This window comes from Diplotaxodon limnothrissa, linkage group LG19 (assembly GCF_057381915.1).
Source record: "Diplotaxodon limnothrissa isolate DT_005_m linkage group LG19, D_limnothrissa_male_GT1.1, whole genome shotgun sequence".
NCBI lineage: Eukaryota > Metazoa > Chordata > Actinopteri > Cichliformes > Cichlidae > Diplotaxodon > Diplotaxodon limnothrissa.
In genome coordinates, this window is record NC_140614.1 from 18,247,951 (window position 1) to 18,260,213 (window position 12,263).

The 12,263-nt window shown below is 37.6% G+C and overlaps 2 protein-coding genes across 4 annotated transcripts in view; one reads left to right on the forward strand and one right to left on the reverse strand.

The window, feature by feature from the left end:
- The window catches only part of rbks (ribokinase), a 58,432-nt gene extending 57,225 nt beyond the window's left edge, over positions 1-1,207 (reverse strand). For all 3 annotated transcript variants that reach the window (XR_014904929.1, XM_085342764.1, XM_085342763.1), the window contains exon 1: positions 1,147-1,207. The gene's annotated coding sequence lies outside the window, so the exon portion shown is untranslated. The remainder of the gene's footprint in view (positions 1-1,146) is intronic.
- Positions 1,208-1,450: 243 nt separating this feature from the next.
- The window catches only part of babam2 (BRISC and BRCA1 A complex member 2), a 118,700-nt gene continuing 107,887 nt past the window's right edge, over positions 1,451-12,263 (forward strand). The window contains exons 1-3 of the mRNA XM_085343003.1: positions 1,451-1,533; positions 3,022-3,177; positions 4,985-5,061. Of these exons, the coding sequence (XP_085199129.1) occupies positions 3,041-3,177; positions 4,985-5,061 (214 nt within the window). The 5' untranslated portion in view covers positions 1,451-1,533; positions 3,022-3,040. The remainder of the gene's footprint in view (positions 1,534-3,021; positions 3,178-4,984; positions 5,062-12,263) is intronic.

The window sequence follows — 12,263 nt, forward strand, 5'->3', positions numbered from 1 at the left end:
TCAGTCAAAGTGATGATTACTCAGTGGAACATCTCTGACTTGATCAGTGTCTAAAACCTTGTTAGACATCTCAGGACATCTTTTAATGGTTCCCTGAATTATTAATATTAATATTATTGTTACTGTAATCCTGTTCTTTGTAACTAGCTTCCTGCTAAACTGAGATCAATTATATCTGTGTCTACACTGAAAAACATACTTAAAACTTTTTTATTCTTGTAGGTTTGCACTTGACAGCTGTGTCTGTGTGTGTATATGCGCACATGTGTGTTAACTAGTATTTTATTTTGTTGTTTTTATCCCCTCAAGACATTGTCGACTTACATAGTTTTTAGCTTTTATGGTAAATATATTGAGTTTATGTGTAATGAAATTTGCTATATTAAAAAAAGCAGAAATCATTTTTATTTTAACAATGGTATCGCTGCCTTAAGTCAAAGTATCTGCATCGGACTGAAACTGGAACAAGCTGAATCCATCCCTATACGTTTAGCAAAACTTGCTCAAGAACTGCTGGAGGAACACAAAAGGCTCTGAAGGGCTTGACAAAATCTGCAGCTCCCACGATCCAGAACTGAAAACCCTACAATCTGTTCGCAAGTCTCAATCTCAAAAACTGTAGGAGCCCTCCAGAGATCCTATATCTAGGCCTCGGTGATGATGGCAGTTGTAATGGTGGTGGAGAGGGAAGATAATTTTTAGGTAGGTGATTTTAATAGTTGTAGCTGATCCAAGTATATCATGAATAATGGTTTAAAACTGGTATCAAATTCAATGATCCAGTATAACTCAAGCTTAGGAAAATAACTAAAAGAACCATTAAGTCAACCTTAATCTTTTAAAAGCTCAGTATCATAAAATCTTTTCTTTTATGGTAATTTATTCACATATTAGAAATGCACGTACTTTACTGTACTTACTTGTTAATTGTTCTCTTTATCCATTTTAGCATATGGTAATGTCGTGTACAAGCCCAAATATCTTGTATTATTAGTGTACTGTAAACTCTTAGTACATGTCATTACATATGCAGCCAAATACTCTGACACCTCAAGTATTTGAGGAATAAACCGATCAAAAAACTAAAAGATCATGACCCGGATCAATTAGACAACCTCCAAAGTAAAATGAAGTGTGTTAAATTACCTGGAATTCAAATAATCTCCTGCGGATTGTAAAACTGAATACCCACTACTTGAAGTCCAAGGTCAAAGTGCACGGTGACAGGTCCCTGGCGTTATCGCTATTGCCAGATCAACCACTGTCATTTTATTAATGAATAAACGTTTAGATTTATTTGACAGTGTTAAGATATAAAAATACCAAACAAAACCGCGCCATAGGTAATATATCACGAGGAAATTCGGCTCCTGCAAGAGAATGAAAGTAAATTTACCCACAGGCATTATGAGAGGCACCTAACTGTAGGGCTATCACAAGGACCCAATAACAATATGAACCGGGGAAATTGATCAGCGTATGAAGTAAACATTGGACTTTACCCTGAAATTTAAAGACTTCTATCTCTCTCAGGTACTCACACACCCGCCGCAGGCTGTATTGAAATGGACGGAAATGGGCAGGGGAGGTTTTGAGGACGCTATACGTTTAAATCGTGTTAATTTGACGCATAAGTATGAGCTAAGCTAACAGTGGCTAACGATGCCAAACCTATGAGCATCTGAATTACAAACTGTGGCATAAACACTAATTTACCCTTAACGCATTCAATGTATCACCAAATTAGAACGTTAAAATGTTACAACATTATATGTAATATGTGTTTTCCATGTGTGCTTATAGTGCGAAAGGAAGCTTCCAGTGTTGCAACTAAACCAGCTTCCTTCTAATGTTTTTATATTAACACTAAACTTTTAAGAAATGTTTTGTGGATATTGTGTTACTGTGCTTTATTCTTCTCTTAAAATCTGTATTTTTCAGAAAAAGTTGGATAGAAAGGTAGCAATTTTAAAACAGGAAGGGGAAAACATTTCTATAATACCAGGAAATGATAGCTGAAAAGTAAAGCCAGCGATATTGCATTTTTGGAAAGCTATAGGGAGTGAAAAAATACTTTCGATATATGCATTTATTGCCTTTGACTTATATGGAAAGGGGGAAATAGTTTTTTTTTTTAAAATTATGATGAAAAAATGCATATTTAATCATAGTTAAAGTTTGTAGTTTAAAAAGGATAATAATGAAACAAATGTCTTTATTTATACTACTTCGTTGATTACAAGGCTCAATTTTACTTTGTAGATGTTTTCGATTTGTTACAAAATGTCCCAGATAAATCAGGGTCTGTTGCCACTGTAACTGTTCTTTAATGTTTTTCAAAAATTAGTTCCCTTGAAGAAAATGAGAGAAAGAGAAAGACAAATGAAGGACAGTTGGTAATCGGGAAGTGCAGAGAAATAATAAGGAGGAAGTAAGGTTAGCTATGAAAAGAATGAAGTGTTGAAAGTGGCTAGTCTAGATGACATACCTGTGGAGGTATGGCTATATCTGTGAGTGAGGGCAGTGGACTTGTTAACCAGATGGCTGAACACAGTCTTGGATGGTGAGAGACATCTGAGTATACTGGTACAGAACAAGGGTATTGTGCAGATCTGTAGCAACTACAGAGGCATAAAGCCAATGTCTCTGTAGCTTCATACCATGAAGCTATGGGAAAGTGTTGTTAAACCTAGGTTAAGAAGAAAGGTGGTAATCAGTGAGTAGCACTATGGCTTTATGGGGAGAAAGCGCAGATGTAGAAGATCAGAAGGAGATTCACTGTGTTTCACTGGATCTAAAGAAAAGTAGGGAGCAGGTTGAAGAGACTGGATGAGGTTTGGCTGACCTAAGGTTAATCGTTGAAAAACAAATTCGGACCTATGTTTTGTTAGAATTCTAACAGGGTAAAACAACTGGCAGCAGATCGATACCAAATACTAATATTTAATCTTTCTACTGTGTTAATTAGCTTTTTAATAAAATAATTCAAAGCATTTCTATACTGTTATCGTGTCTCTACAGACTGCTCACAGTGGGTAAAATGAACAATATGTCCCCTGAAGTCGCACTGCACCGGATCTCACCTGAGCTGCGTCCCCTGCTGTGCAGTGTGGTGAGGAATGGCCGTGTGGGGCTTGATTCCACAAACTGCCTCCGTGTCACAGATCTCAAAACTGGGTGAGGACTAATCACATGTTACACAAATGATATCTGTAAGAAAAAAGGAGCTAAATGACAAATATTGTTACAGTACTGTACAAAGGTTTTGGACCAACCCACAAGGTTTTTGCAAAGATTTTTTCGCCACTATACTTTTTTTAATATGTTGCTCATAAAATGGGAAATGGTTGCAGTGATCTATTAAAGCATCTGCAAGCATACATGGAAATACAGTCTATAAGGGGGGAAACTGTCTGTGATGTTCTAATGAGTTTGAAAGTCAATATTTGGTATGACCAGCTCTATTCTGAAATCTCTTGGGCAAGCTTTCTCGTAATTTCTGTAAGCAGTTCCCAAGAATAGTTATCTGGGCTTCTTAAAAGACATTCAAGGCTCTTCTCTGGATGTTGGCTACCTTTTGTTTTCTGTCAAGATGATCCAGCACTGCTTCAACAATGTTGAGGTCTGAGCTCTTGGGTTGCCAATCCATGACTGAGCTTTCCATTTTCCAGGTGTGCTTATCCTGCCTTGGCAGTGTGTTAAATATCATTGCCAGGATCAAATTTGGATACATTACACCATAGGACCTGTTGTCACTAATATTCAGTTCAGCTTTTGTGTAATTTGGCATACCTCAGCATTTTCTCACTGTTTGCCTTGCTTTTGAACTTATTCTTTACAACCACCCTTCCACTGAGACCAGATACTGTTCAACTTTGGAAGATCTTCAGAAAGCTTGGAGAACTAAGTGAACATTGATTATTTCATGGGAATGCACAGGGTCCATTTTAGGCCCGGTGAGCCAAAAAGAGTGCCTAAGATTCTTTGTTTTGTGTCACAAACAGCCCCAAATCCAAAGAGATTTGCTTTACTAAAAGAAAAGTATTAAATACTGTTTTGTGGAGTTTTCACTGCAGAATAATTGTCTGCTTAACTTATACTAATGAGTTTTTAATACTAGACTTAAGATAATATGTAATTTCAGAATTGTTCTGTATTCATTTTAATTTGAGATCTGCATGTGCACATATGCACTATATTGGCAAAAGTATATTGCTTGTCTGCCTTCATACGCATATGAACTTGTGTGGCATCCCTTTCCTAATCCATAGTTTTTAATATGATTTCGACCCACCCTTTAGAGCTTCAACTCTTCTGGGAAGGCTTTCCACATGGTTTAGGAGTGTGTTTATGGGAGTTTTTGACCATTCTTCCAGAAGTATATTTGTGAGGTCAGACACTGATGTTGAATGAGATCACCTGGCTCACAGTCTCTGCTCTAATTGATGCCAAAGGTGTTCTATCAGGTTTTGGTCAGGACTGGCAGGTTGATCAAGTTCTTCCCCAACAAACTCGCATGGTTGGATCTTAACAAGGTCCCAAGTAGAGTTTCAACACGCAACAAGAAGAAATGAGAGATTTTTGCTTTTAAGGCATGTGGTCCTAAACTTTTGATTGCCTGTAAAACGGCCTGTTTCATTTTAAGTGTTGTTTTCAATAAATTGCATGCTCAAAAAAATGTTTTGTCTTCCTTCCTTTTCTTCTTGTTGCATATTGAAGCTCTACTTGGAACTTTGTTAAGATCCAACCATGAAAAATATGATTTTTGCCATTTTTCAAGTGGTCTTAAACTTTTGATCAAGACTGTGTAAAAATGTGAATAATGTATGTGTTGTTTCTATAAAGATAAAGTGTCAAAAAAATATCAAACTCTTCCTAAACAGCAATATATTTGTTTTATCTCTATACTGATCCTAAAAAAATCCCTGATGTTAACTGATTACTTGATTTGAATGTCTGTGTTTTCATCTTCCCTCATGTTCAGATGTACATCTCTGACGCCTGGTCCCTGTTGTGATCGCTTTAAACTCCATATTCCCTATGCTGGAGAAACCCTTAAATGTAAGTAAATGATTCACAGTCATATTTGGCATTTTCAGATTAGTCACAAGAGTTCAGGCTCTGCTTCTGACAGTAAGCTTATAGGTTGTTCTTATTGTTGGGTTTTGATAAATTCATTTTAGGAAAGCAAACATTGCTTTGCCATATTAAGTCATAAAGCAGTAGCAGTGAGATAAAGAACTTGGAGTCAGCTAAGGTTCTTCAGAAGCTTGAAATCTTGCTTAATTTTTGGCCTGTGTGAAAGTGATGAACTAATAGCAAACAAAGTTTTTTTTTTTAAAGTAAAAAAAGTTTACTTTAAAAAAAAAAAGAAGTAAAGATTATGAAGGTTTCATTACATTCCAAAAAACTGCATTTATGTCAGTACTGCTTTGTTTAGATTTTATGTTATAAAATTAATTAAAGATTGGAGGGGAAACATTTACTTTCATCCAATATGGGTCAGAGTAAGTTCAACGAGATCTGTCTTGACAATGACGCTTTAGTGTTTGCATGCAAGGTTATTATGGTCAAGTAAATTAAACAGAACTTGAAATAGCTGAAATTGTTGTGCTCATAAAAGGTTGACATAGTCATCAACAATATTCCAGTGTGCCGTGGAGCTGGATTCTTGCTCAATTGGTTCTAAGATGTGCCAAAAAACTACACCTATACCATTATATCACCACTACATGCCTGAACTGAATGCAGAATGGACGTTAAAACGTGTTTATGTAAAATTCTGACTTTACCATCTGAATGTTGCAGCAGAAAATAAGACTCATCGGACCAGGCAACATATTTCCAACCTTCTGTTGTACTATTTTGGTGCGCCTGTGTGAATTCTAGCCTCAGTTTGCTGTTCTTAGCAAAAGTGGCACCCGGTGTGGTAGGGCTGCACGATTTTGCATAAAATGAGAATCACGATTTTTTTGGCTTAGAATTGAGATCACGATTCTCTCACGATTTTCTTTTCCAGTATAAATATTTATTGCACTTATTAACTGCACATCAACTTCGTAACAGTTGAAACTGAACATAAAAACAATAAATAAACATAAAACAACAAATGTCTCACGTTTTGTTGTTGCTACAAAATGTTGTACTGCTTGAAATTCCGTCTCCACCGTTGCTCGACACTGCGTGTATAGAGCAGGTAGTGCAACAATAGTAGTTGCGGGACGGCACTGTGTAGCATTTGTCTAGGGTGTTGATCATTTTCCTAAATCCCTCGTTTTGCACAGTGTTGATGGGAGCCATATCTTTGGTCAGGTGATAAGTAAAAGCCTCCGTAATTTTTTTGTGCCTGCGGAAGTTCGATGGGTATAGGGAAGCGCTGTATAAGGTTCCCGTTATTGGTGTTTGGGTGGTTGACCGGGACGGATTTTCTCCTGTCACTTTCTCGTCATCCCTGACGTGCTCTCCGTTGTTTTTTCCCTGCTAATTTTAGCATCAGATGGCACAGCTTCTGTATCACGTGGTATAACTGGTGGTGGTCAGAGGGCCCGGTGGCGCCTGTGTCCGGCAGCCTCGCCTCTGTCAGTGCGCCCCAGGGCAGCTGTGGCTACAATGTAGCTTGCTATCGCCAGTGTGTGAATGTGTGTGTGAATGGGTGAATGACTGAATGTAGTGTAAAGCGCTTTGGGGTCCTATGGACTAGAAAAGCGCTATACAAATGCAGGCCATTTACCATTTACCATAAGGCTCCGCCCTTGTCATTTGTTGAGCAGGAAGAGTGAGTGCTTGTTTTCATGCAGAGTACGTCCCGGATCAAAATGCAGTACAATCGTTGTCTTTTTTTTTTTTTTTTAAATCGTTGGCATTTGGAAATGAGATCGCACATAAGTATGAATCGAGATCGCGATTTTTCTAACGATTAATCGTGCAGCCCTACGGTGTGGTCTTCTGCTGCTGTAGCCCATCTGGTTGAAGGTTGACAAGGTGCTCTTGTACTTATTTTGGTTGGAAGAACTGGTTATTTGAGCAGGAACCATGCCATCTTCAAACTCATTCTATGTTTGTAACTTTACCAGGTCTTCTACACCATTTCTGCATGCTTAAATGCATTGAGCTGCCGATATTTATGCTAACAAACAGGTGTACCTAATGAAGTGGCTGGTGTGTTTACTTTTTATTTTAGTCTTTGATCATAATGATTAGATTTGTCAACACAACCAGCCTGAGGAGGCATTAGTGCAGATGTTTGAGACCGGGAACTATGAGTCAGTTGCCTTCACAAATGGATGTTTGTACAGTGATTTTAAAAAAAGACAAAACACAAATTGAAAAAATATAAAAATGTAAAAGTATAGGTTGTGATTCACAGTTAAAGTTCCAATAATCCTCACAATCATCTGCTTCTGCTAAGTTACAGCACCGTAATAGTGCTCTATTTCATCAGTGGCTAGCATGCAAAGTTTCCCCATTACACTTAACTGTTAATTAATAATTTGTCACTTTGTTGCTGTAACGTAAAGTTAAAGCTAAGCTAAGGCTACACCTCGGTGCCTTGCAGTCAAGCTATCTGGAGTAGTAGTAATGTCTAAGCTAACAGGAAAAACTAGCAGTCTGCTTTACAGAGGCTCTGTAACAGATGCTGCTGTCCTCCATAAAGTAAGAAGAAGAAATACAAACTATCAGCACAAATATGGAAAATAGACCAAGCTAATGGTAGCAGGGCAAGAAACAAAGAAAATTAGCAGGTGTAAACTAGCAGTTCTGCCTCTCATTAAACGTAGGAGGGTCATGAGATGCTCTGATGCTGTCACTTTAATTGCTGCTATTTGTTGATTTTAATTAAGGGCCAGGGCTCCTTATTTATTATGCATAGTGATCTGTCATGTGAAAGTGACAGATTCAGCATCTGTAGATAATGGCTTAAAAAGTCACATGAAAGCTTATAACATTGAAAAATAATTGAATAAGAACAGTGCGGTTTGTGAACACATAAAAATGCAGTGTGCAAAAGCACACATTCCAGGACAAATACAATAATAACGTGATCAATGATCCAGATTATTTACCACTAAGATATAGAAATCAATAGGAATGAAGCAGGATAGGAATGACAGCAAATTTTATTTATATTTCATTTTTTATTGTGGGTATTGGCCCTGAACAAGCTATAATATGTGATCCCTAAAGAAGACATCTATCGGTCATTATGACAGTTACAATGAGACAATACTAGACCTGTACTTTAACAGTGACACTCAAAACCATTACAGCAATGAACCCAGCACAAAAACAAATTAACAAAGCTGATTTTCCTGCATTTCTGTTGAGCTATTTTGGCCCTTACAAAACTAATCCAGTCACTGAATCTTACATACACCAGTCATTTAGACTTTTAGCACAATACTGACTGTATAATTACTACTCGAAAAAAAACATTTCATCAGTCGAGTGGTTGCAAGAGGGTGTCATTTGTGGAATAATTATAATTATCAGGTCTGTTCCTTGCAATCAATGTTAAAAACAAAAGGAAAAAAAATTAAATAAAAAGTGAGAGTTGTTTTGTGTACAAAATGGAGTTAGAATTAATAAACTGGATGTGAAATGGGTTGAAAGTTGCATTCATAATGTCTTAAATTCAGCAGATTAAAGTCTAATCTTGTTGATTGCATGATTTAGCCCATTTTTACTTCATTTCTTAAAACATTTAAGTGTTCTTTATACTCTAAACCACTGGCATGATTTCAATTTGCAGGCCACCATCTGTGCGCAGGTTAATATATTCAGTGTCTAGAGCAATTGGCCTGCACTTTGGAAAGAGAACATCTTCACTGGAACAGTTTTATTTAAAAGAAAAAGATGTAATTCAACCGTTATTAGAGTTGAAAGCTGCACTTTTGTCTAACAGGCAGTGAAACATCATTTAAGGCCATAACAGTGAATATGTGATATCATATCAATATCATTTTCAAAGTAACCATATCTATGCACATAAGCTAAATAAAGGTACTGTAAAACTGCTATATGCTTAGACTGCAGGGAGACTTCCCATGATTCACTCAGCATTTTTTTCAAATTTAGACTGTAAGTACAAAGCAAGGTCAAAAAACCCAGGACATCTCTTCCTTATCTGGATTCACTTGTTGGAAGATCAGCAATCAGGGCAAGCAGTCACACAAGGGTGGTTATCACTTCGACAAGTCAGCCCAGGGTTTCCCAGTGTAACTGCGAGTTATGAGCAGTGTTTGCATGAAAAAGACAGAATTGGCAGCGTATGACCAATCAAAAACATGGAGAAGTCTCTTGGCAGCAGAGCAGCAAGTTTTACAAAGAAAGAGAGAAGCAGTGAATTTTACAAAAGGAAAAAAATGTTAGAAAAATCTGGAGAGGTTAAACACATAACACCAGCTATTCAAAGCAGCAGTGTGAGACTGTGTGTTAGGAAAGGCTGCACAGTTTGTAAGCTATATTCTAATATAAAACATCCTGTAGGAATGTGTGTGCAGTTTAAGTGCTAAAGTACTAAACACTGGAAGATCTGACTATAATTGCATTTTTTTGCATTGAGAATTGAATACTAATTAATGTAATGTGTAATTACATTAAATTAATGTGTTGCTTATATATTCTAATGGCGTGCAAGATGGGTTCAGCTGCAACTCTGGCACAGCAAATTTGCCTGTACAGTAAAGCCCCATTTAATTGACTGTTGTGGTGAATTGCTTCCATATGAATAAAGCTTTCACCAGTAAAATTATTCCTAAGCATCTGCACTTACTGATTACTTTAGGTACACCTCGCTTGTACTGGGACAGATTCAATAAGGAGCTGGACACATTCTTTGACAGTGACAATGGCTGCAAATGCATGGTGTGAATCTCCTGTGCCACCACATTCCAAAAATGGGATTAAGTTCTGGTGACTGTGGAGGCCGTTTAAGTACAGTAATGGCAAGGAGCCATCAGAAAGATGGGTACACTATGGCCACAAGGAGATGAACAATAATACTCAGATTGTGATATTTAAGTAGCGTTCACCTGGTACTAAGAGGCCCAAACGTGTGCCAAAATCTATCCCTCACACCATTACACAACCAGCACCATCCTGAACTGTTGATTTAAGGCAGGATGGAGCCATACTGTAATGTTTACACAAATTATTTGGACCCTGCTGTTCCAATGTTGCAGCAGAAATAAAGATTCATTAGACCAGGCAAGAGTTTCTTCTACTGTCCAATTTTGTTGAGCCAATATGAATTGTTGCCTCAGTTTCCTGTTTTTAGCTGACAGGAGTGTGGTCGTCTGATGTTGTAGACCATCTGATTCAAGGTTCGATGCATTGAGAGGTGCTCTTCTGCATACCTTGGTTGTAATGAGTGGTTATTTGAGTTACTTACTGTCACCTCAAAGCAGTCTTCCCATTCTTCTTTGAACTGTGTCATCAAGAAGGTATTTTTGCACAGAATATTTCTGCTCACTGGATATTTTTTCTCTTTTCTGAACCATCCAATATAAATCCTAGTGATGGTTGTGTGGAAAAAGCTCAGTAACATTTTGTGAAATATTCAGACGAGCCTCTGTCGCATTTAAAGTCACCTAAATGGTTTTTCGTTGCCATTCTGATGCTTATTTGCAATTCAGAATGCAATCTCAACTATGCCTGCAAGTTGTTGCCTTGATTGGCTCATTAGACATTTAAGTTGGCGAGCAGTTGAACAGATGCAACATGAAAGCTAAGTGCGTATTTTGATGTAGTGATTTTGTACATCTTGGTCTCTTATCTTGAGTATAAGCTGCTCCAGAAGAGAACTGGTCTGTACCTAAGTTATCCTGGCCCAATAGGAAGTGAACCCCCTTCATAATCCAGTAAACCCAGAGTTACCTGAAGTTACATTGGGAGATTCCAAATCCTACTCATTAGTTTCTCTTCTCTCTCAAAGTTTGCTGTTTTTCTCTTTATGCTCCTTAATTTTCCCTTCTTTTCCCTCCCATTCCTCTGATGAGAGGAAAAGGAGTCTGATGGCTGCTTCTCCCTGAGTCCGGTTCTGCCAGAGGTCTCTAACTGTTAGAAGGGAGTTTGTCCTCCTCACTATCAAGTCACTGGGGTTCTCTCTTTTAGTGATATTTAGCCCCTGTTGTGAACTGACATTATATAAAACCAAAAATCAAATTGAAATTAAAATGATGTGGAAGACTTTTAGTCAGTTTGGTTGGGCTTGCAAGTAAAATTGCCTCGTAAACATTGTGTGTCACTTTAATACACAGTGCCATAGGTGGGTTTTATAATTGCGGCTACTGAGCAGGCACTAAGACCAAAGGCAACCACAGGAATTTCTTAACTACAAAAACAAGATGGCAATTTTTCTCATGATGGTAATGAAATAACACCAATAAAACATGCTGCTATTTGTGCCACTGAGCGTTTACTGGAAGAGCCGCTCACTTCTCAATCAAATCGCCACATCACAAGCTTTCTCTCCAGAGCCCGAGGGAGAAAATCAGTCAGTGTGATAGTGATGGTAAATTCAAAACTTATTGGTGCTTGCTTGCATTGACTGTGACTGGAGCCTCCAAAGTTTTACGGGAGCCTAACAAATTAAATGCGTTGAAGTAACAGATCTTGTAAAAAAACATAGTTATCAGGATAACTTGAATATTTTTTGCATTCACATTGATCCAAATCTCTCAACAGGTTTTACAGCTGATATTCTCACCCACTTCAAAGATACAGACATAACACAAGCCAGATATGTCAGCTTGATTGGTGAAGCTGTGGCTGACGACTTATCAACTTATGAACAGATGCCTACACATTTTAGAGTTGTTTTCAAAGCATTATTAGGAGTCCCCTTATTGTGCAACTCCTAGTAATAAATAAAAGGGGTCCACATTTGTGGAAAGACTGATATTGTATTTATCAATTTGTCAAGATTTCATGTACAAAAAGTTCCGCAGTGCGCATCTTAAGTTTGATCATAGTTACTATTTTGTTCTCCTGACAAGGCCACATTTTCTCCAGACAGAGGAAGTAGGTTTTTCTTATTTTGCATAATCTGCAAAAAAAGAACTGTTCTGGCAGAAATGGTTATGAGCTATATAAAGATGTTGTGGCTAGACTCATGGATTGTTTTGCTTTAACTTATATTTTAGTGACGTTAAAGGATTGTCTCTCGAGAAACAGAAGTTAAAAAAAAAACATGACATATCCGCAACCCCAACAAGCCAGCAATAAAGGCACATAGTGGTACAAGATATAGACTTCTTCAAAGT